Here is a 24965-nt window from a genome sequence, read left to right on the forward strand (position 1 = left end):
GGAGGTCATAGCCAGGGGCCAGGTCATGTGATGTCTTACTGTCCAAAGGAGTTTGGCTTTTATTCTTAAAGTACATTGAAAAGCTATTGGAATTTTTGTAAGGTTGGGAGTGATGTGGTCTGACTTAGAATCTGACTGTTGGGAAGATTGGATAAGAGGAGAAAAGAAAGACCAGTCACTACTCCTCTCAAAGCTGATTGAGTAGAGTAGTGACTGGAGTCAGTAAAAGAGATTTTGAGATATGTCTGGAGTTAAAGGTATTTACTGAACTTGTGGTTTGGCTGGGGGTGCAGTTGGTTGGGACGGGGTGACTCCTGGGGTTTTGGCTTCAACTGGAGGATGGTGATGCCATGTATTGAGATGGGGAAGACGTGAGGGAAGCAGGTTGTTAGGGGGATAGAACTGGATTGGATGTGTTAAGTAGGACCTATTAGATGTTCAGGTAGAGGTGAGAAGTAGGCATTAGATATACAGGTCTGGAGTTTAGTGGAGAGATTAAGGAGTCATTCATTCATTCAACAGTTATTTTTCAAGCACCAGCTATGGACCAGGCAGTGGGGATATAGCAGTGAAAAAATAGACAAAAATCTCTGCCTTCAGGAAACTTAGATTCTAGTGAGGAGAGAAAGATAGAGATGGAGAGTCATCAGCATTTATTTGTTGGTTTATTATAATTATATTTTGAATAAAAATTACATTCACATGATTCAAAATTTAAAGTGTGATGGGGGTATAGAATGAAAATCTCCCCTATTTCTTGTCCCCCGTCTCCCAGTTTTCGTTGGAGCCAAGCAATGTTAGAGGTTTCTTACGTATCCTTCCAAAGATATGTTTTGTGCACATATAAGCAAATATGTATATATTCTCTCCACTCTGCAAAAGTGGTAGCATACTTGACCTGCTTTGACACCTTGTATTTTTTGGAGTATTAAATAGTATTTAAAAGTTATGAAACATGATGAGACCACCTAAAGAAAGAATGTAGAAAGAAGAGGAGAAAGCTCTGGGGCTCCGCAGCCTTTTCTGACTTGGTCCTGCCCGCTTTGAGTTTGGGACCAACTCTACATGGGATGTAGAGTTGTTAGAGTTGTTACTTTTCCTGAGACTTTTTTCAGAAGTTTGCAGTGTTTCTTTTGTGTTCCACCTTTCTTATCTGCCTGTTCTCTTTATATACTGGAGAAATGTTTGACCGTGATTGAAAGCAGTGGTTTCATGTCTGTACTGTCAGTTGAATTCAGGCAAATTGACGACAGAATCAGCCCTTGAATCTTAATATTTTGAAGACTTTTGACTGGCTAGTGTTAAATCTTGGGAAAACAAGCAGAAATTTGGAATGTTATCATGAAATTTATAACAAGTTATTGATATCCGAGATGTATGACTGAATCCTCTCAGTAATCAGTTAATAATCAAAATATCTGTTCAGAGAGATCTGGCTTTTTGCCTGGGTTTGAATCTTAACGGTAGTGTTTCTATTACATTGCAGACATTAGCATAATCCTTGTTACTATCTTTTTTGTGTGTGTGAGGAAGATCAGCCCTGAGCTAACATCCATGCTAATCCTCCTCTTTTTGCTGAGGAAGACCAGCTCTGAGCTAACATCTATTGCCAATCCTCCTCCTGTTTTTCCCCAAATCCCCAGTAGATAGTTGTATGTCATAGTTGCACATCCTTCTAGTTGCTGTATGTGGGACGCTGCCTCAGCATGGCTGGAGAAGCGGTGTGTCGGTGCGCCCCCGGGATTGGAACCCAGGCCACCAGTATCAGAGCGTGCGCACTTAACCACTAAGCCACGGGGCCGGCCCCTCCTTGTTACTATCTTTCAGAATATCTAGATTCATTCTGTGTTATGCTTTGTATTTGGAAAGGCCTATTGGAGATACTAGAACAGTGCAGTTCCTTTGATTCTTAAAAGTTTTGGAACAATGAGCAGTGTTAAGGTCGTGATTTAGCATCTGCAACAACTGTTAGCACGCAGTTGAACCCCGGTGATTGAGTCACCTTGGAGGAGGGGAGATGAAATATTTTCTCTAAGTTGCTTTAAGCTTTATTACTTTGGAGAATTAAAAATCCAGACTCATATTGTGTTCTTTACCGAATTTATAATGGTTTTTATGTTGGTTGACATTTTGATTTTCAGTTTACTGTCTTTAGCCAGATACTTTCTATATGAATTGATCCACCTGTTTTTTTCTGAGATTGTTCTTGATTTAAGAACTGTTTAGTTCAGTTTGATTTTTGTGGTTATTTTTGTTATTGTTACCTCTCTTTTATTCTGTTTTGTCTGAGATTAAAGTAAGCAGCTAGTTTCTAGGTTGGGGAAATATAATCTTTGATAGAAGATATTTAAGGGTACTTTTTGAAGTATTAGACACTAATTTCTGTGTATAAGGCTACCATATGAAATATGTGTAGTGAGTGTGTTAAGCTTACTTAAACTCTGTAAATGTATAGGTGTTAAGGTCCTATTTGAAGATTTTTAGTTATCCAAAGGATTTTCATTTATACACTTGAACATTATAAATGATTTTACTGTTGTTATTTAATCATTGGATTATGACCTGATTGTATGTGTGTGAGAATTTTTCATCAATCAGGTTGACATTTTATTATTTTTATTTCTCTTGCCAGCTGTAAGCTTCTTGAAGGCAACATCTCTAGCACCTAGTAGAAGTCTGGAATATAGTAAATAAGTATCTATTAACTCAATGACTTAGGTCTTGTTCTAACGTAGGTTACTTTTCAAATAATAAAATGTTGGATTTACCCTTTGTAAATATTTCTTGAATTTCTCAACTTTGTTTTAATTCAGTTGAAGGAGAGAAAGTACAGGATACTTAAAAAAATTTTTTTTATTCATTTTGAAGTAATTTTAGACATGCAGAGAAGTTGCAAAAATGGTACAGAGAGCTCAGGTATACCCTTCACCCAGCTCTCCCTAATGTTAACAACTTATGTAACCAGAGCACGGGGATCAAAACCAGGAAATTAACATTGGAAAACTCTATTAACTAAGCTACAGACCTTATTTGAGTCTCACCAGTTTTTTCCACTAATGCCCTTTTTCTGTTTGAGGATTCAGTTCAGGATCAGACATTGCATTCAGTTGTTGTGTTTCCCTAGTCTCTTCTGATCTGTGACAATCTTTTCTAATCTTTCATGATCTTCACACTTGTGATGAGTGTGGTCAGTTATTTTGTAGATTGTCTCTCATTTTGGATTTTTCTGATGTTTTCTCACAATTAGATTGAGGTTATGCATTTTATGCAGAAATACTGCAGAAGTGATGCTGAGTCCTGCTCAGTGAGTATTGAGTCCTACTCAGTGTATCATATCACAGGGTACAGGATGTCAGTATATCCTAATTGAGATGGTGTTAACCCTCTGGTGGTTAAGGCCATGTCTGTCAAATTTCTGTGCTGCAAGTTACTGTTTTTCTCTTTGTAATACTGGATATCTTGGGGAGGTTCTTTGAAACTATGCAGATATCCTGTTCTCCTCAAACTTTTGCCCACTTATTTCAGCATTCTTTGGTAGATCTTGCCGGTAACAATTATTTATAGTGGTGTTTGCATGATGGTGATTTTATATTTTTCTCATATCCTTCTACATTTATTAATTGGAATTCTTCTATAAGGAGGAACTGTCCCTTCTCCTTATTTATTTAGTAATTTGTTTATTTCAACTTTGAGTCATAGATATCTGTCTTATTCTGTGGTTTATAATCTAATACTATCATTATTTATTTTGTTATTCAGATTGTTCCAGCTGTGGCCTTCAGATTGGCTCTTTGTCTTTTCAATGTGCCCCCATCCTCATTTCTTTAGGAAAGCTCTTCCTATTTTCTGGTACCATAAGATGTTCCAGGCTCATCGTGTATTTTCCCTGCTGCAGCCCTGGAATCAATCACTTCTCCAAGGAGCTCTGGTTCCTTCTATTGGAGACTGGTATTTAGAAACCAAGATCGGGATGCTGTGTGTGCTCATTGCTGCTGGGGTGTCATTGTTCCTAGGCCTTGTCAGTGGACAAAGCTAGAAATATATGTATGTATACTAATCCGTGCATACATAAACATCTGTATGTGTGTGCATGTGTATTAAAAACCATGAGTTTATACTGATAACTCCGATTTCAATCAAACACTATAGAGTTTATGCTAGTCATTCATCTTTAGTTATAACTGCTATTTTCTGACAGAAATAGAGCATACTTTTATAATAGTTATAATAATCATGTAAGTAGTATGAAGTTACCAAAATAATGAATAACGTGACAAGAAAAAGATCCCCAAGTAGTCCTGATCCTTAAGAAAAATTCTACGCTGTCTCTCAAAATATTTCTCTTTTGTTTGGTGAAAGTCTGTCTGAACCAAAAATAATGACATTTTGTCTTCATCATTCTAAATATTATTTTGATTAGTAAGCACCCAGTTAAAGTTTTTTAGAGAGCCCTTTGCACTGAGACTCAGATACTTTCCCTTGCATCTTGTCCGCGTAATCTGGGTATTAAGCACTAAGGATAGGGACAGTAGGGACGGTGCCTTTTTTTTTTTGTATTTTTTTAATTGTGGTAAAATATACATAACATAAAGTTTACCATTTTAACCATTTTTAAGTGTAGCATTCACTGGTTTTAATTTCACTCGCAATGTCATCACAACCACCACTACTATCTATTTCCAAAACTTTTTCATTACCACAAATAGAAACTGCAAGCATTAAGCAGTAACTCCTCATTCCCCCTCCTGCTAGCACCTAGTAACCTCTAATCTACTCTCTGTCCTTATGAATTTGCCTGTTGGAGGTACCGCATATAAGTAGGATTGTACAGTATTTGTCCTTTTGTGTCTGACTTATTTGACTTGACATATGTCTTCAAGGTTCATCTGTGTTATAGCATATATCTGAACTTTATTCCTTTTTATGACTGAATAATATTCCATTTATATATATACCACATTTTGCTTATCCATTCTTCTGTGGATGGGCACTTGAGTTGTTTCTACCTTTTGGCTATTTTGAATAATGCTGCAATGTACGTTGGAGACCAAGTATCTTGTCAAATCCCTACTTTCAGTTCCTTTGGGTATATACCTATGAGTGCAATTGTTGGACTCATGATAATTCTATATTTAGCTTTTTGAGGACCTGCTAAACTGTTTTCCATAGTGGCTGTACCATTTTACATTCCTGCCAGCAGTGCACAAGGGTTCCAATTTCTCCACGTCCTTGCCAACATTAGTTATTTTCCATTTTTTCTTTGTTTTTAGAATAGCCATCTTAACTCATTGTGTTTTGGATTTGTATTTCCCTGATGTGTGATGTTGAGCATCTTTTCATGTGCTTGTTGGCCATTTGTATATCTTCTTTGGAGAAATGTCTATTCAGGCCCTTTGCTCATTTTCAAATTTCAAATTGGGTTTTTTGCTGTTGTTGAGGTGTAGTTCTCTATATACTCTGGATATTAATCTTTTTTCAGATATATGATTTGCAAATATTTTTTCCCATGCTGTGGGTTGTCTCTTCACTCTGTTGGTTGTGTCCTTTGTTGCATGAAAGTTTTTAGTTTTGATGAAGACCAGTTTGTGTTTTCTTTTGTGCTTTTGGTGTCATATCCAAGAAATCATTGCTAAATTCAATGTCACAAAGCTTTTCACCTGTGTTTTCTTTTAAGAGTTTTGTAGTTTTAGCTCTTAAATATAGGTCTTTGATCCATTTTGAGTTAATTTTTGTGTATAATGCAAGTAAGGACAGTGTCTTTTCTGTGGATTATCGGTAGATGGCTTTATGTTGGCACTTATGGATAGATTGCTTCAAACTTTGACTAGCTTGGAAGTTAATTTTTAGAGGACTAAAACAAGAGCAGTTATAAAGATAATCGAGGATGAAGGAAATTATATGACATTATGATGAAAGGGATTGCATTTTTTCCTGTCTGAAACGGATAAACATTAAAATGAACTGCTTATGAGAAAAATGGAATGAAAGAAAGCCTTTTTAATAGGTAATATGGTAATAAAGTATGAGAAAGAGTGAAGGCATAAAGATATCAGCAGTAGTACAGTTTTGGTCTTCATTAGATTCAAAAGCATGGATGGAAAAGTAAAATTACAGAAAAGAGTAGAAGATAATATTACTTCATCTTAGCATTGTTCAGCACACTTGAAATATATTTACAAATATTGTCTTGTATACTATTTTTATGTTGTGCAGATGGAGAAAATGAAGAAGCAACTAGCCTAGGATCACATTGTCACTGATAGAGCCAATTTAGAGTATTAGTTTCTTGATTCACAATATTTTCATTTTTGAGACCAGTATTTTTTCTTTTTATTTTGTTTATGTTTTGACATCCAGCAGAACTTCCTCGGCCACCCTAAGACACTCAGGTTTTTGGGTGCAACTGCCTGCTTCTAGAGGGCTGCACTGTCATCCATCCGTTTCCTCTGGGCCAGCTCTAGTTTCTACAGTGGCGAATAACAGAGAGGCAGTAGAGGCAGTGGATGAGAGCTTCGATGAAGCCAGACAGATCCGGGTTCAAGTTCCAGGTTTTCTAGTTAATAGTTATGTGTATTTTACCCTAATTTTCTAAATGTCAGTCTCTTCATCTTTAAAATAGGGAGTATAATAGTAGCTTTCTTAGGATTATTCTGAGGAATTAATGAGGTAATGGATATAATGTGTTTAGCATTGTTTCTGGAATATATGTGGTTAATAAAGGCTTGCTCCTGTTATTGTTACTATTATTCGTCACAGTTCTGTAATTAGATGCTGTTGTGATGATGGTAGTGTCCCTCCCATGGGAAAGTGGGTGTCATTATGTCGCATTTACTTTTATAACTTGCTATGTTGGGTTGCCTTTATTCTTTACCTTACGGGATACTTAAGTGAAAGGATGGCATTGTAAGACATTGCGTTTTTCATACTGAAAGCTGTCTTTGGGATTTTAAACAGGAGGTGCTCAGCCAAGTTGATATGTATCTGCCATAGCTGTTTCATCTTTTTCTATTCTCCCATGTCTGTGTCTTCTGTAGCAGTGCCAGGACGTAGATGGAAATTAATATATTTTATAGAAGTTGGTGAATAGATTAATTTGTCTGGAGCAAAGGACCAGTTGAAAAATAGTGATAAAGTTGATAAGAATTGGAAGGTGAGGCGAGGACTCTGGATTTTACTATAGTCGATTAAAAAAACCACTAGAAGGGGCTGGCCCAATGGTGTAGTGGTTAAGTTTGTGTTGGCAGCTTGGAGTTCGAGGGTTCAGATCCCGGGCGTGGACCTACGCACCACTTATCAAGCCATGCTGTGGCAGGCATCCCACATATAAAGTAGAGGAGGATGGGCATGGATGTTAGTCCAGGGCCGGTCTTCCTCAGCAAAAAGAGGAGGTTTGGCAACAGATGTTAGCTAAGGGCTAATCTTCCTCACAAAAAACAAAACAAAACAAAAAAACCTGCTAGAAACCAGTTACAGTGTGATCTCCCTCCTCCATAAAATCGGTGTAACCCCATAACCAAAAGAAAGAAAAAAACACAGATAAAGCAAAGGAAATTATCACTGATCTTAGCATCTTAGCCTTATATTACTGAGAAGAGATTTAAATCCAAGGTTTTTAGATTATATGACTTAATTTAGCTCTCAAAAGAATAGGATAATAAATATTGCAAGTCATTGGGTAGTGCAAAGAGAGGATGATTAGAGTAACCTTTTTAAATATTTGGATAGAAGACCAAGCCTAGAAAAAAATGTGCTCTTAATGTTTTAATTATTTGTGAAGAGGCTGGTTGGTCACAGCTTTGTCTGGCATGCGTGCCAAAGGGGGCTTCCCCACCCATGAGAGCCTCAGACAAATTTAGGTTTTCTAGCTCATCCGAGGTGCATATATGAGAATAGTTGGTTTTTAAGGCTAGTTGGTGTCTTCAATTCCTTGCTTAGATTATTAAAAAAAGAAGAAAAGGGATTTGGTGGTTACCAGGGGGAAGGGGGTTGGGGGGTGGGTGCAAGGGGTGCAGGGATGCGTTTATATGGTGACTAGCAAGCAATAATGTACAACTAAAAGTTCACAATGTTATAAACTATTATGACATCAATAAAATAAAAAGAAGAAAAGGGAGAAAGCAAGTGAAAAAGACATTAAACTTCAGGCTGATAAGAGTGATGTAAAAACTTGAAGTACAGTCTGTATAGACTTGTGGGAGAATCTCAAGTTCATTGAGGAGAGGACGGTCTTTAACTCTGGTCAAGTGGGTTTATTTTGGAAGCAAATGCCTTCTATAACTTACTTATTGTAGTATAAGTACATTCCCTACTCCCCACTCTCCCCCGTCACTTTTTTTGAGACTTGAAGATTTTCTTCCTGTAGTATACATTTTGCCAACTGGGATTGATGACAGACCACTGTATTTCTCTTTGCTGGTGTTTTTCCCCAGCTTCCTCCTTTTTTTTTAGACATACTAGATGTACTAGAAATTCTTACATAAGAAAGTCATATGATGGAAGTGACATTTGTGGAGTATTTGGAGCTCTGTGGGTCAAATCTTAATGCAACAAAAAGCACTGTACCTCAAGCCTCCAAATAACAATGATATCTCTTGGCTATAGCTAAATGGCTCACCTAGTGATACAGAAGATGAAAGTGTCTAGATGCATTCTTGGAGCTTATTTTCATATAAAATCATGGTAGCATTTTTGTCAGTGTGCACCAGAGGCAGCTTTGGAAATGGAAAATATTGCAAAGTTAATAATGCCGTTTATTGAGTGTTAAGCATTTTCCTTATTTTGTATATTTAGAATATAATATGCTCTAAGCCCACTAAATGTCATTTTAAAAATTACAGTATATTGACTTATCTGAAGTTAATTTAGGCCGAGTATTATATTTTATTGGTAATTTTTGGAATGGCCAAATTTTTACTGCTGGTAATGATCGATACTGAAATAAAAACTTACCATCAGTAGTTTGTTTTGTTTTGTTTTGTTTTTTACTAAAAAGGGAATGACAATTTTAAATGTTTGGCCATTTACATTTTTGATAATTATACTTTTGGAAGGCAACTGAAATGTGGCACACCGAAACATTTATCAGTAGGTAAGCTGTAGTCACACTCATCAGTATGTTAAACATGGTTATACATTTTACTAAAATAGTTTATACTTCAAATAAAATATTTATCTAATTATGTACTAACTTCAGTTCTGTACTTCGTATGGAATGTTTTGAGATTCTGTAACTGCTTTACCTGCTGAAATGTAATTATCCAATCACTTTTTTATATGAAAAATGTCTAAGTGAAGAACAGTCTCACTGCAAATTAAAATCCATCTGATCTTGGCAAAGTTATACCTTTTTTATTTTTGCTATTACTTGTAACTTTGTTTTTTAAGACATTTTTTTGGGGTGAGAATTTTGTCAGGCCGTGTTAACACATCGTACTTTGGGGCAGTACCATGTTGTTTTGGAGCTCTCTCTCAACCTCGGAAACCTGAAACTCACTGGAAAGTTAAGATTCTCAGGAGAAAGGAAAGAAGGTTAGTGACAGGTCAGCTTTTAATTTTCTGAGGAGTGAAGTATGTGTAATAAGGAGAAAAACTTAAAAAGCAAAAGCGATTTTAGAACGTTTCTATTAGAAATCTAGATAGCTTATCAATTTGATTTTTCAAATTTTCCTCATTGCTTCTTTATTCTTATTTTTACCTTAGGTTACCTGGCTATGCTCTTAGAACTGGTAACTGATATATTTTTTTTTTTTAATTTTTTTCCCCCAAAGCCCCAGTAGATATATGTCATAGCTGCACATCCTTCTAGTTGCTGTATGTGGGACGCGGCCTCAGCATGGCCGGAGAAGCGGTGTGTCGGTGCGCGCCCGGGATCTGAACCCGGGCTGCCAGCAGCGGAGCGCGTGCACTTAACCGCTAAGCCACGGGGCCGGCCCTGGTAACTGATTTTAAAGTCTTTGTGGTCAGAATAATAGTCAAACATTTACTGAATTTAATGGGAAAGCTGTCAGAGTGATAAATTAAGAAAGCACAGAGTTTTTTTTCTTAAACAATAAAATATTTGATACTAATGATTGTAAGTTAAAGTCTTTGAGGAATTTTGAGCAGAGGGTATGATATAATCCGATTTTCATTTTGGAAAGCTTACATTGGCCACGGTATGTGGAATATACCCGGGGGCAAAAGAGGATACAGGCAGGTCATTTAGGAAGCTATGGCAGTAGTCAGGTAAAACATGATGGTTTGGATTAGGGTGATGTCAGTGAGAATGGGAAGAAGTGGATGGATTCAAGAAGTGGTTAGAAGCTAGAGTTGACAGGACTTATTGATTGATTGGATTGATTTGTAGAGGAGAGTGAGAGAGAAATCAAGAATGATTAGTAAAATTTCTAGCTTGAAGAGCTAGGTGGATGACAATGTATCATTTACTGAGATGTGGAATACTGGAAAAGGATGGACATGTTGGTTTGAGGGGTCAGGTTTATGGAGGTTTAACTTACACATAGTAAAGTTCACCCTAAAAAAGATTTACAGTTCTTTGAACTTTGACAAATTTATATGGTCATATAACCACCACCACCACCACAATCAAGATGTAGAATATTTTATCACCCAAGAGTTTCCTCTTGCTTCTTTGACAACCAGTGATCTGATGTATGTCCCTATATCTTTGCCTTTTCCAGAGTATCATATAAATTGAATCATACAGTATATAGCCTAATGAGTGTCTCTTCTTTCACTTAGCACAGTACTTTTGAGAATCATCTGTTGTTGGACATGTATCAGTCATTTGTTCCATTTTATTGCTGAATAGTACACCATTGTGTGAATGTACCACATTTTGTTTTTCCATTCACCAGTTGATGGACATTTGGGTTTCCAGTTTTTGGCAGTTATGAATAAAGGTGCTCTAAAAATTTGTGTTCAGGTCATTTCTCGTGTATAAATACCCAGAAATGGAATTGCTGAGTCACGTGGAAAGTGTATGTTTAATAAAAACTGCCTAAGTGGTTATTTCATTTTAAATTTCCACCTGCAGTAAATGAGAGTTTCAGTTGCTCCTTGTCCTCATCAGTACTTGATACTATCATATTTTTGCGCCATTTTAATAAGTATATAGTGGTATCTTGGGATTTTAATATGTATTTCCCTAATGACTAATGATGTGGAGCATATTTTTATGAGCTTATTTGCCATCAGTATTTCTGAACTGTCTGTTTGGGTCTTTAAGCCGTTTGTTAATTGAGTTGTATGTTTTCTTATTACTGAGCTTCGAGAGTTCTTTATATATTTTGGGTACCAATCCTTTATATGTGTGATGTATCTGTCCTATATCAGATATGTATTTTACAAATATTTTCTGCAGCTGCAGGTTGTCTTTACATTATCTTTTCTCTTTTTTTTAATTGAGATGTGGTTGACATATAACATTATATTAGTTTCAGGTGTACAACATAATGATTTGATATTTGTACAGTATATATTGCAAAATGATCACCACGATAAGTCTAGTTAACATCCATCACCATACTTAGAAAATTTTTTTCTCTTATGATGAGAACTTACAAGATTTAGTCTCTCTTAGCAACTTTCAAATACACAATCCAGTGTTATTAACTATAGTCATCATGCTGTACATTACATCCCCATAACTTACTTATTTTATAACTGGAAGTTTGTACCTTTTGACATCCTTCACCCATTTCGCAACCCCCGCCCCCACCTCCGGCAACCACTAATCTGTTCTTTGTATCTATCAGTTAGGTTTTTTGTTCCATACAAATTTTAGCATTGTATTTTCTATTTCTGTGGAAAATGCCATTGGAATTTTGATAGGGATTGCATTGAATCTGTAGATTGCTTTGGGTAGTATGGACATTTTAATGATATTAATTCTTCCAGTCTGTGAGCATGGACTGTCTTTCCTCTTATTTGTGTCTTCTTCAATTTTTTCATTAATGTTGTATAGTTTGCAGTGCTCAGGTTTTTGACCTCCTTGGTTAAATTTATTCCTAGATGTTATATGCTTTTCGATTCCAGTTGTAAATGGACTTGTTTTCTTAATTTCTTTTTCTGATAGTTTGTTATTAGTGTGTAGAAACGCAACAGATTTTTGTATATTGATTTTGTATCCCGCAACTTTATTGAATTCATTTATTAGTTGTAACAGTTTTTTGGTGGGGTCTTTACAGTTTCCTCTATATAATATCATGTCATCTGCAAATAGTGACAGTTTTATTTCTTCCTTTCCGATTTGGATGCCTTTTATTTCTTTTTTTTTTTTTTGGCCTAATTGCTCTGGCCAGGACTTCCAATACTATGTTGAGTAGAAGTGGTGAGAGAGGGTATCCTTGTCTTGTTCCTAATCTCAGAGGGAAAGCTTTTGACATTTCACCATTGAGTATGACATTAGCTGTGGGCTTTTCGTAAGTGGCCTTTATTATGTGAGGTACGTTTCCTCTATACTCACTTTGTTGAGAGTTTGGAAAAATGGATGTTGAATTTTGTCAAATGCTTTTTCTGCATCTGTCGAGATGATCATATGATTTTTATCCTTCATTTTGTTAATGTAGGGTATCCCCTTGATTGATTGGCAGATGTTGAACCCTGCATCCCTGGAATAAATCCCACTTGATCCTGGTGTATGATCCTTTTAATGTATTGTTGAATTCAGTTTGCTAATATTTTGCTGAAGATTGTTTTTGCATCTGTGTTCATCAGGATGTTGGCCATAATTTTCTTTTTTTGTGGCGTCCTTGTTTCATTTTGGTGTCAAGGTAATACTGGCCTTGTAAAATCAGTTTGGAAGTATTCCCTCCTCTTGTGTTCTTTGGAAGAGTTTGAGAAGGATTGGTGTTAATTGTTTTCTGAATGTTTGGCAAAATTCACTAGTGAAGCTGTCTGGTCCTGGACTTTTGTTTGTTGGGAGGTTTTTGATTACTGAATCAATCTCCTTACCAGTAATCGATCTGTTCAGATTTTCTGTTTCTTCATGATTCAGTCTTGATAGAGTGTATGTTTCTAGGAATTTGTCCATTTCTTCTAGGTTGCCAAATCTGTTGGTTCATAGTAGTCTCTGATGTTTTCTATTTCTGTGGTGTCAGTTGTAATGTCTCCTCTTTAATTTCTGATTTTATTTGAGTCCTCTCTCTTTTTTTCTTGGTAAGTCTAGCTAAAGGTTTGTCATTTTGTTTATCTTCCCAAAGAACCAGGTCTTAGTTTCATTGATCTTTTCTATGTTCTTTCTAGTCTTTATTTCTGCTCTGATCTTTGTTATTTCCTTCTTTCTACTAACTTTGGGCTTTGTTCTTTTTGTAGTTCCTTGAAGCATAATGTTAGGGTGTTTGTTTGAGATGCTTTTTTGTTTCTGATGTAGGCATTTATTGCTCTGAGCTTCCCTCTTAGAACTGCTTTTGCTGTATCCCATAACTTTTGATATGTTGCATTTCCATTTTCATTTGTCTCAAGGTATTTTTTTATTTCTCTTTGATTTCTGGTTTGACCATTAGTTGTTCAGTAACTTCTTTAATCTCCATATATTTGTGAATTTTCCAGTTTTCTTCTTGTAATTGATTTCTAGTTTCCTACCAGTGTGGTCGGAAAAGATGCGTGATATGATTTCATTTTTCTTAAATTTATTAAGACTTGTTTTGTGGCCTAACATGTGATCTGTCCTGGAGAATGTTCTTTGTGCACTTGAGAAGAATGTGTATTCTGTTGCTTTTGGATGGAGTGTTCTGTATATATCTGTTAACGTCCATCTGGTCTAATGTGTCATTTAAGGCCCGTGTTTCCTTATTGATTTTCTGTCTGGATGATCTATCCATTGATGTAAGTGGGATATTAAAGTCCCCTACTGGGCCGGCCCTGTGGCTTAACGGTTAAGTGCTCGTGCTCTGCTGCTGGCGGCCCGGGTTCGGATCCCTGGCGCACACTGACGCACTGCTTCTCCGGCCATGCTGAGGCCGCGTCCCACATACAGCAACTAGAAGGATGTGCAGCTATAACCTACAACTATCTACTGGGGCTTTGGGGGAAAAATAAATAAACAAAAAATAAAGTCCCCTAGTATTATTGTATTGCTGTCTATTTCTCCCTTTAGATCTGTTATATTTGCTTTATATATTTAGGTGCTCCTAAGTTGAGTGTCCAAATATTTACAAATGTGATATCCTCTTGTTTGATTGACCCTTTTATCATTATGTAATGCCCTTTTTTGTCTCTTATTACAATCTTTGTTTTAAAGCCTATTTTGTCTGATGCAAGTATTGCTAACCCAGCTTTCTTTTAGTTTCCATTTGCATAGAATATCTTTTTCTATCCTTTCACTTTGAGTCTGTGTGTCCTTACATCTGAAGTGAGTCTTTTATTGGTAGCATATAGATAGCTCTTGTTTTTTTATCCATTCAGCCACTCTGTGTCTTTTGATTGGAGAACTTAGTCCATTTACATTAAAAGTAATTATTGATGGGTATGTACTTATTGACATTTTGTTAGTTGTTTTCTGGCTGTTTGTAGTTCCTCTCTGTTCATTTCTTCTCTTGCTCTCTTCCTTTGTGGTTTGAAGACTTTCTTTAGTGGTATGCTTAGATTCCTTTCTCTTTATCTTTTGTGTATCTACTATAGGTTTTCCCTTTGTGGTTACCATGAAGCGTACATATTTTAAGCTGATAAGAACTTAAGTTTGAACGCATTCTAAAGCTCTACATTTTTACTCACCCCTCCATGTTTTATGTTTTTGATGTCACAATTTACATCTTTTTATCTTGTATATCCCCTAATTATTATATAGTTATTTTTACTACTTTTGTCTTTTAATCTTCACACTAGTGTTATAAGTGATTAATTCACTATTTTTACTGTATTTGTCATTTTCTTATTAATATTATTTGAAGACCAGAAGGTTTTAATTTTGATGAAGTCCAATTTTTTATCAGTTTTTTTCTTTTATGGTTCAGGCTTTTTGTGTGCTAGCTGGGAAATCTTTGCTTAGTTTTTAATGTAATCCTCCTAAATTATTCCCAAATTCTCCACCAGAGCTGCTTCTTCTTTTCACTAACTAAACATACTAAGCAATAGGAGGGTGAGGTAGGAGGGGTTTAGGCAAAATATGGCCCAGGGGCCAAATCCTTCCCTATCCTTGTTTTTTGTAAATAAAGTTTTATTGGAACACAATCATACCCATTCATTTACTTATCATCTGTGGCTGCTTTTGTGGTACAGTGGCAGAATTGAGTAGTTGTAACAGAGACTGAATAACTCTCAAAGCCTGAAATATTTACCATCCTGTCCTTTATAGGTAGTGTTTATTGACCCCTGAGACAACATATTAGTTCCTCCGCCAACCCCTATCCCCTTTTCTTGGAGATAACTCTCCTGGAGCCCTTTCTTCTGTGTATGTCTGCACAGGTTGTTTTTAAAATCTGCATAGATGTGGTTCTGAAAAATTCCTGTTCCTCTCTCCTGTGTTAGATCTGTCTGTTTCTGGGATCCCAAGTCTTTCTTGGTTTGTTCCATTCCCTCCTGATAGAGGACGTCTCCCAGTAGATTCTTGAGTGAAAAGGCTGCATGGGAAGTAAATTATTTGATACCACTCTTCATAGAGAATTCTAGGTGATCAGTCATTTTCCTTGAGAATTTTGAAGGCATTGCTTTATATTACCTTCCAGCTTCCAGCGTTGCTATTGATAAATCTGAAGACTTTCAATTTATAGTCTGTTGTGACCTGTTTTTCTTTTCTGGAAACTTGTTTTCTAGAATGTTTTCTTTATTCCTGGTATTTTGATATGTCAAAAAGAAGTGCCCTTTTGTTTATTTTTAAAATCAAATATTCTGGGTATTGAGTAGGTCCTTTTTATTTGGAAAACTTATGTTCTTCAATTCTGGGATTTTTTTTCTTTGATAATTACCTCTCATTCTAATTTTCTAGAATGCATATTGATTGAATGTTAGACCTCTTACATTAAAACTCTTCTTTTTCTTTTTTAAGCTTTCTGATTTTTTTTATGTGTGTTCCCCCCATATTTATGAAACTATTAATGATGATGATGAGGAGGATATTTTTTTATGCTTTTACTTTGGGAAATTGCAAACATATACCGAAAATGAATAGTACAATAAACCCTCATGTACTTGTCACTCATTCTGAACGGTTGTCAATTCAGAAGCAAGCTGTTTAATTTTATTTTTATTTTATTATTATTATTTTTTAATTAATTTATTTTTTTCCCCCAAAGCCCCAGTAGATAGTTGTATGTCATAGTTGCACAGCGTTCTAGTTGCTGTATGTGGGATGGGTCCTCAGCATGGCCAGCGAAGCCGAGCGTCGGTGCGCGCCCGGGATCTGAACCCGGGCCACCAGCAGCGGAGTGCGCGCACTTAACCGCTGAGCCACGGGGCCAGCCCCAAGCTGTTTAATTTTAAAGCAGATCTCAGCATTTCATTGCATCCATTAATATTTTGGAATGTGTCTCTAACAGGACTCTCATTTTTAAAACTCTCATTTTATAATTATTATTATAGAAATTATAAAAATTAATTCTTTTTTGTTGCTGAGAAAGAGTTGCCCTGAGCTAATGTCTGTTGCCAATATTCCTCTTTTTTTTTTGCTTGAGGAAGATTAGCCCTGAGCTAGCATCTGTGCCAGTCTTCCTCTATTTTGTATGTAGGACACCACCACAGCGTGGCTGACAAGTGGTGTAGGTCCACACCCGGGATCCAATCCCGTGAACCTGGGCCGCCGAAGCTGAGTGCACTGAACTTAACCACTACGCCACTGGGCTGACCCCCAAAATTGGTTCTTTAAGGTCATCACATAGCCCATAAGTGTTCAAATTTCTGAGGGTATCATAAATACTTTTAAAAAGAGCTTATATCTAGATCTAAATAAGCTCAATCACTCCGTGATAGATTAATGTGCCTTTTTAGTCTATTTTAGTTCAATTTCCCCTCCATTTATCTCTCTTCCTCTCTCTTTTTCTCCTCTCTCTCTCTTTCTCTCTTATGTGTGTGCATAGTTTATTGAAGAAATCTGATTATGCAGTAGTTTCCTACAGTCTGGACTTTGCTGGGTTGAAGATTGAGGTTTAGTACTGCTTGTATATATAGCGTGTATAACACAGAAGGCATTTAATAAATGGCGGTTAAAGATAATGATAATATGGCAATTTCCTTTGGTTATCAATAAGTATTTATAGCAATTGTAACTTATATTGTGTTATCAAAATCTTTAGAAGAAAACTTTGTTAATGTCAATGACAAAGACCTTACTAATCCATTTCAAAAAACCATTTAACTTAAAATTATTGATATTAAATTAGGCGATTTAATTTTGGAGAACTCATCACATATCATATCAAACATAGTAGAATGAATCCAGATACAGCCAAACAATGAAAAGCTATTAAGATTGAAGAAATCCTTATGTGTTAATATGGAATGCTTTCCCAAATACACTGTTAAGTGAATATACTGTTAAGTAAATAGTATAATAGCATTTATGTAAAACAGATGAAAAAAGACCATCTCTATAAGTCATTTATGTAAAAAAGGGGAATAACAAACCATATGTATGTGTAGACTACCCCTAGACACACATAATACATATTTCCTTTGGTGATGGGAGCTGGTGACTAGAGCATGGGAGTGAAAGGAAGACTGAGATTTCAGAGTTTGCAACCATGTAGATGCACCTGTTCTCTCCTCCTCTCCACATCAAATTGCTTTAAAAATTTTTTTTTTTTTTGGGTGGGGATGAAGATTAGCCCTGAGCTAACATCTGATGCCAATCCTCCTCTTTTTGCTGAGGAAGATTGGCCCTGGGCTAACATCCGTGCTCATCTTCCTCTACTTTATATGAGACACTGCCACAGCATGGCTTGACAAGTGGTGTATTGGTCTGTGCCCGGGATCTGAACCTGTGAACCCCGGGCCGCCGAAGCGGAGCGCATGAACATAACCGCTATGCCACCGGGCCAGCCTCGCATTAAAATTTTTGATATGATTATTTCACTTTTTAAATGTATAACAGCTTTGTTGACATACACTTCACATACCATTTGATGTGCCCATTTGAAGTGTACAAGTCAATGGTTTTTAGTACGTTCGCAGAATTGTGTAACCATCATGACAGTCAATTTTAGTATATTTTCATCACCTAATTAGCAGTCACTTCCCATTTTTCCCGAAGTCCCTTAGCCTTAGGAACCACTAAAATACTTTGTCTCCTCAGATTTGCCTATTCTGGATATTTCATATAAATGGAATCTTATAATATGTGGTCTTTTGTGACCAGTATCATTCACTTAGTATGTTTTCAAGATTCATTTATGTTGTAGCATCTGTCAGGACTTCATTCCCTTGTATTGTGGAATAATAATCCATTGTATGGATATACTACATTGTATTTATCCGCTTATTAGTTGGTAGACGGTTGAGTTACTTCTGCTTTTTGGCCTTTATGAAAAATGCTGCTGTGAACATTTGTGTACAAGTGTTTGTGTGGATGTGTTTTCTCTTGCATATATACCTGGGAGTGGAACTGCTGGGTCGTGGGGCATCTCTGTGTTTATATAAATCACTTTTGTATTTATTTAATTTACTATTATTGTCAATCATACATATTTCGTAATAGTGCTCTAAGTGAGAAAATCTAATCTACAAATCATTTTCAAATGTAATGAAAATTTTACAAATGTTATATTATTGACGTAATATTATCTGTAAATGTAATTGAATATGAATTTTTATTTTGTAATTTTTTTTTTTTTTTTGTATTTAGAGCCTATGATTTCTTTTTAGGGCCCATAACACTCATGGGCCTTAGGCACGGTACTTTTGTGCCTAAGTGTTAAAAACTCCAACATTGCAGGAATGGAACTCAGAAGAAAGCTAGAGGAGATTGTGGTAATGTGAGACTTGGACTTTGCAGGTACTCAGTGGGACATAATCTGACTGAATGGCAACAGAAGTGGTCCTGGTGGGATGTCAGGTGTCGGCCGCGATATGGTCCCTCGTAAGGCACAGGAATGAAGAACAAGACTCATGTGTTTTTATGAGTTGTCTCACAGCTGGGGAGGTGAAGAATAAGTGCAGTGGTCATGGTCCTGTTTCTTTCTTTGCCCTATTTTTTTCACATCCTTATGTAAATTCTCCATGAATAAATTATCATTTAAACAGTTTAAATAAAATGAAGGAGCTTAAGTTTTTTAGTTATATGAGCTTTCTATTGGGCAAGCAGAACTTAACAGACTATTTCAGCACACTTTGCGCTGTTGGTTTGTTAGTGGTTAGTGTGTTTCACTGGGCTGGTACTTCTCTTGCCTTGGCTTCCGTATTTTCCATCCATCTAAGAATGGATTATCACTGCACATGTACCCATTCTGCCATAAATCTGTTGGTCTCAGCAGAGAAGTCTGCGTCAGTCTGATTCTGTCAATACTTGAAGAAAGCTAAAAGGCAGTCTGTGTGACCATTAAAATAATTTATAAGCAGTGTGTGTAATGTGATCCCGTCTTTCTTTTTTTTTTTTTTCTTTGTTTTTTTTGTGAGGAAGATCAGCCCTGAGCTAACATCCACGCTAATCCTCCTCTTTTTTTGCTGAGGAAGATCGGCTCTGAGCTAACATCTATTGCCAATCCTCCTCCTTTTTTTTTCCCCCCAAAGCCCCAGTGGATAGTTGTATGTCATAGTTGCACATCCTTCTAGTTGCTGTATGTGGGACACGGCCTCAGCATGGCCAGAGAAGCGGTGCGTCGGTGCTCGCCCGGGATCCGAACCCGGGCCACCAGTAGCGGAGCGCGCGCACTTAACCGCTAAGCCACGGGGCCGGCCCCCCGTCTTTATAAGGGGAGGAAACTAATGTGAAGGGAACATTGCCAACTTTCTGGTATACAGTTACAAAATAGTCACTCCCCCCAAGAAACCCTCAGCTAATTCAGGGTGGTTAAATGCTCTGATAGCGGTTAAGTATGGAGTTCTCATGTAATACATAAGATAGGGTACCTTTCCTAGTGTAAGCGGGCCCAGGAAAGTTTCTTAAAAGCAGATGTACTGGATCAAGGCTGTAGTGTCAGTGAGAGTTAGGGGAACGGGAGGAAAGGGGAGGAGGGAAAAGGGAATTGCTGGTGCAGAAAACAGTAAGGGTTAAAGGCAGGTGTATGAGTCAGCCTGCTGTGTTCAGTGACCTCTAAGCAGAGAGAAGTTACTGGATTAAGATGTCAAGGAAGGGTGTCCTATGAGAAGAGGAAGCTGGAGGGTGCTTTAGCCTGAGGTCAAATCGTGGATGCTTGGTGTGCCACGTTGCCGATAAGCTAAACCGAATGCTGTCTGTAGTGGGACACATCATACAGCTTTAAGTACGAGAGTGACATGGTCAACTTTTTGGTTTAGGTGGGTTATTTTTGTCCTCGAGTACCAGATCTGAGATCTTAACCTTCTTGAAGGTCAAGAACTTTGTTTATTGACCACTGTATCCTTAGAGCCTAGAACAGTGCCTGGCAAATATTTATTCACTAACAATGTTAGTGAGGCAGTATAGTTGTATATAGCAATTGAGAACATGGGCTCCAGTACATGTCTGAATCCTCCTGATGCCACCATTAAATAGCTCTGTGATCTTAAGCAAGTTTCTTAATTACTCCATGACTCAGTTTTCTTCTCTACAAGTAGGACCTACCTAATCAGATTGTTGGGAAAATTAAAGGAGTTTATATAAAGCACTGACAGTTGTGCTTGGCTCATAGTGGTACTATGTAAATATTAACAGTTATTGTTATTTCTTTGATGAATGAAAGATTAATACAAACTAGAACTGCTAAGGGCCTAATCACACAGCATTTGTAGGGTCACATAGGAATGGATGGATTTCAGAAATACTCAGGAACACAGTTGGATAGGATGTGGTGAATAAGGGTGGGAAGGAGTTAAGGTTAATTCCTTGATTTGAAGCTAGAGCTTTAGGTTCCCCCCTGCCCCCAGTACACACACACACACACACTCACTCACTCACTCACTCACTCACTCACTCTCTCTGAAATTACTGCAGGTCCATTCTAGTTAGTGCAGGAAGTTTAAGGCCTAGAGGTGGAGTCTCTGGTATGTTGAGGAAAGAGTGTTGATTCAATGTGGCACACCCTCTTGGATTTTTGTTTGGCTTCTCTCTGATTCCTTTTCTTTCTCTTCCTTGAAGTCTGTTCCTTGGACTCCACTTGAATTCTTTTCTTCCAGGGCAGAAACGTAGGAAGGACCTAGGGCCACCTCCAGTTGGGCTGGGGGTGTGCAGCTGCCCTCCTTCCTTTGTCTCCTTTTCTCTTGACACATCTCCCCCTCCTCCCTGTTGTTTCCTCTCCCTTTTTTCCCACAGTGGGAGACAGAGAAAGGGTGTCTCCTCCTTGTTTGGCCTTCGCTACAGACTAGCTTGGTGCTTCACAGTCCCAGTAATGAGCAAAAGCTTTGGGGAGGATGTTAAAACACGTACCAGGAAAGTGTTCCCTTGTGCAATTAAATTTAACTTTAAAAGGTTTCTCTTAATTCTATTCTGGTGTGGTATTGAGAAGGATTTGGAATCTAGCTTGAACCAAGTTTCTGTAACTTTGGGACCCGTCTGTTCCAGAAACCAGCTAACTCCTAGAATACAACTTGTCTGCTAGGCAAAAGGAGTCCTTTGGCTCACTGCTACACTGGTTAGGTTCACCTGAGCCAGGAGTTCCACTTGGCTTCTCATTCGAGGAGTGGGACTGGATACCCTGAGAATCTGAGAAGGAGCCCTAAGCTCTCTGCTGCAACCTGATATTTCTTTGAATCTTTAATTTTCTTAATCTTAAAAGTTTATATGCGTTTTGCATTCTACTCTACAATTCATCTTTGTTTTAATATAAACGTAAATTTCCTCCATAATATTTTACCTAAACTGATGCTCCAGGAAGATAAACCCTTTCATTTTCTTGTGTCTTCTCATATTCCCTTGCATGCTACCTCATTCCCCAGTTTAAGAAGTGCAAACCACAAGGTTTTGGGGCCAAAACCTTTTCACTGAGTGTCTCGCATATTTTTCATGATGGTAATTGGCTTTTGGCCAACTGGGTCTCAGCTTCTTTCCCTCAACACATTAAATGAGGCTTCTAAATCTTTAGAATAACACCCTTGATTATGTATAATTTGTACTAAAAGCTTTCCATTTCCTAGAGTTTGTAATGAATGCAAATATCCTGTGGACGTCTTTGTCTGGGTAGTCATGAGAAGAGAGTAGCCAGTGTTTATTGTGTTCTTAACTATGTGCCAGGTTCTGTTGTCTCCCTTTTTGTCTATCATGCTATTCAATTATGTGGTGCCTTAAAAACAAATAACCGATCTTATAAAATTCACACTAACGTTTATTGTTTTTAATTAACAGATTTCAACACTAAACTTGCACAATGTCTTTGAAACCAAGAGTAGTAGATTTTGATGAAACATGGAACAAACTTTTAACGACAATCAAAGCTGTTGTCATGTTGGAATACGTCGAAAGAGCAACATGGAACGATCGCTTCTCGTATCCTTTTAGTGGCATTGATAAATGTTCTTGTACCTGGCAGTGATATTGTTTTGATAGCTGTATCAATGAACATTGATAAATGTTCTAAAATTGATAAACTTGTTGAAAAGTGAGAACAGGTTTAAGCTTATGTAAATGGACGGAACATCGCAGAGTGAGTATTTTCAAACATGTTATTTATATTTCCAAATTTGTCACCTGATTGTGGCAGTCAACAATCTTGGATTGCCTTTCACTCAACAAATACTTATTGAGCACTTAGTGTGTGTCAGGCCCTACTTTAGGCTTTGGGTATATAGTTGTGAACAAAACAAATGACTTTCCCTTCATTCTACTAAAGGAAACAGACAATAAACAGATATAAAAAAAATCTAATGCCAGTGCTTCTAATCACAGGGAGTGATAAATACCGTGGGTAAGGGCATGGAGAATGAAGAATGGAGTACGGAGGTATGCAGCTCTTGTAGCCAGGTGGTCAGGAAAGCCTCTCTGAGGATGGTGATATTTGAGCAGAGATGGGAACAAAGTGAGAGAGCAAGTCATACATACCTGGGGAAGAGCGTTCTAGGCAGAGAGTGAATGGCAAGTTCACTGACTGTAAACGGAAACATGTTTCTTAATTGGGTTGTCTACATTTGTGAATTAGGAGTTTTATGTGAAAATACACATCTGTGATTTCCCTAGGACAATCTGAAATCTGGTGTCCTGCATTCCTACAAGACAGCCATCTTTAAAAAAAAAAAATTTGTATATATATACACACACCCACACACACACACACACACACACATTATATTGTGTGTGTATATATGTAAAATGTATATGTATAATTATGTATATACTTTGTACATATATATAAAAAACACAGTGCAACCCCAGCGCCCAGGGTGTAAACTCTGGCACCAAGAAAAAAACCAAAGCATTAAAGTACTTTAGCTTTTTAGTATTTGGGAGGTTCTGGGGGTCTCTCGGAACCCTCAGCCACAGGTAGCTGGAGCAAAGTCCCACTGATTCTGCCCAGTGTCTGCCAGGGGCCAAGGCTGGGTGGCCATGGGGATAGCGTATACACACTGGAACGCCTATACTGGCAGACTCCTGAACCCCCTCGGTCTTTTACCATAGGAAACACCACACATATCATTTCCCAGGGTGAAGAAAGAGGATAGGGTTGAGGCCTGGGTCTCTGGGTCTAAATGGCATGCTCATTTAGTGCCTGGTGCCCCAGGGCCCTGAAGGAGGCCTTGAGGACAGGATGGACACTGTAGGAACCAGAGATTCTTTCCTCAAAAAGGGAAAGTGAGATGTGAAGGTATTATCCAGAATGTGTGTGGAGGTTCCGAGTTCTCTTGAACTCTGTGCTACCCTCTCTAGCAGTCTTCTGGGGCTGAAGGATGGCTTCCCTCATTATGTGGGGCATAGGTTCTTTAGAAAAGCTTGGATTTCATAAGACAGTGATTCAGCTTGTTCTTAGTGCCTAACTCAGCTGTTAACATTAAACTGAATGTTGATGCAAGAACAGTGAAGTTCTTTTAGACCAACAGGAGACCATTTAATTCCTTACAATTGCAGTTGTCAGTAAGAAACATTTGTTAGGCTACCTATGTTCTAGGCACTAAAGATACATAAAATGATGGTAACGTGTCTGGAAGGCTTCATGGTTTGCAAAGATCTCTTACATTTTTTATGTTATTTGGTACCTCAAACAAGCCTATCAGATCCAGATGGTAGGGCAAATCTAATTGTCTTTATGTAACAGATGAGGAAACTGATACTCAGAGGTAAAGGGACTTGCCCGGGGTCATGCAGGTAGTAATTGATGGAGCACAGACTTGAATACAAGATTTCTAACATCTCATTCCCTATACTTTCCAGTGTATCTAGAGGATAATTGACATGGATTCTGCCTTTGAAGAGCTTATTATTGAGTTAGTCTCTTAAATTTTTCTGTGGAACGTCATGGATTGTTTTTGGGTAGGAATCTTAACAAAAATTGAAAAAGTGTTCAAGGCTACTTGTGTGTTACTGAGGTTGGGCTAGGCAAGTACTTAGGTAGTTTTAAAGGCTATTTTAACTAAAATAATGAACAGAGAGAGAAGAGAAGGAGTTGGTCATAGAAGATTATAAGAAAAGGGAAAATGAGCATAAAGTAAAGAAAAGGAAAAGAATAATTAAATGTGTTCTTTATTATTGTGCAGAATATACAGTTAAATTGGTTGGTTTGTAAATGGTTTTGAAATAGCTGACCTCGCTAGAAAGTGCCCCTTTAGTCACTATTGTTTCTAAGATGTTTATTGTTTGATCCATCTAAGATGGTCCAGCTATTCTTGACCTGATCGTGAATTTTCTCCTCCTACCCTTAAAATAAAAAATATCTGCAAAAACAGTAAAGAATGGAATCTCTTTCTTTAAATTTTATTTTGGAAAATAAAGGGCT

The 24965-nt window shown here is 37.3% G+C and overlaps 1 protein-coding gene across 3 annotated transcripts in view; it reads left to right on the forward strand.

Annotated features, from left to right (window-relative positions):
- CUL2 (cullin 2) overlaps positions 1–24965 on the forward strand; it is a 96159-nt gene that overhangs the window by 2100 nt on the left and 69094 nt on the right. For all 3 annotated transcript variants that reach the window (XM_087420618.1, XM_004425233.2, XM_087420619.1), the window contains exon 2: positions 22388–22528. In XM_087420618.1, coding sequence (XP_087276744.1) covers positions 22410–22528 — 119 coding nt within the window. In that variant the 5' untranslated portion in view covers positions 22388–22409. The remainder of the gene's footprint in view (positions 1–22387; positions 22529–24965) is intronic.

The sequence above is a fragment of the Ceratotherium simum genome, chromosome 32, assembly GCF_057802395.1.
Source record: "Ceratotherium simum simum isolate JZ-2026a chromosome 32, ASM5780239v1, whole genome shotgun sequence".
NCBI classification, from domain to species: domain Eukaryota; kingdom Metazoa; phylum Chordata; class Mammalia; order Perissodactyla; family Rhinocerotidae; genus Ceratotherium; species Ceratotherium simum.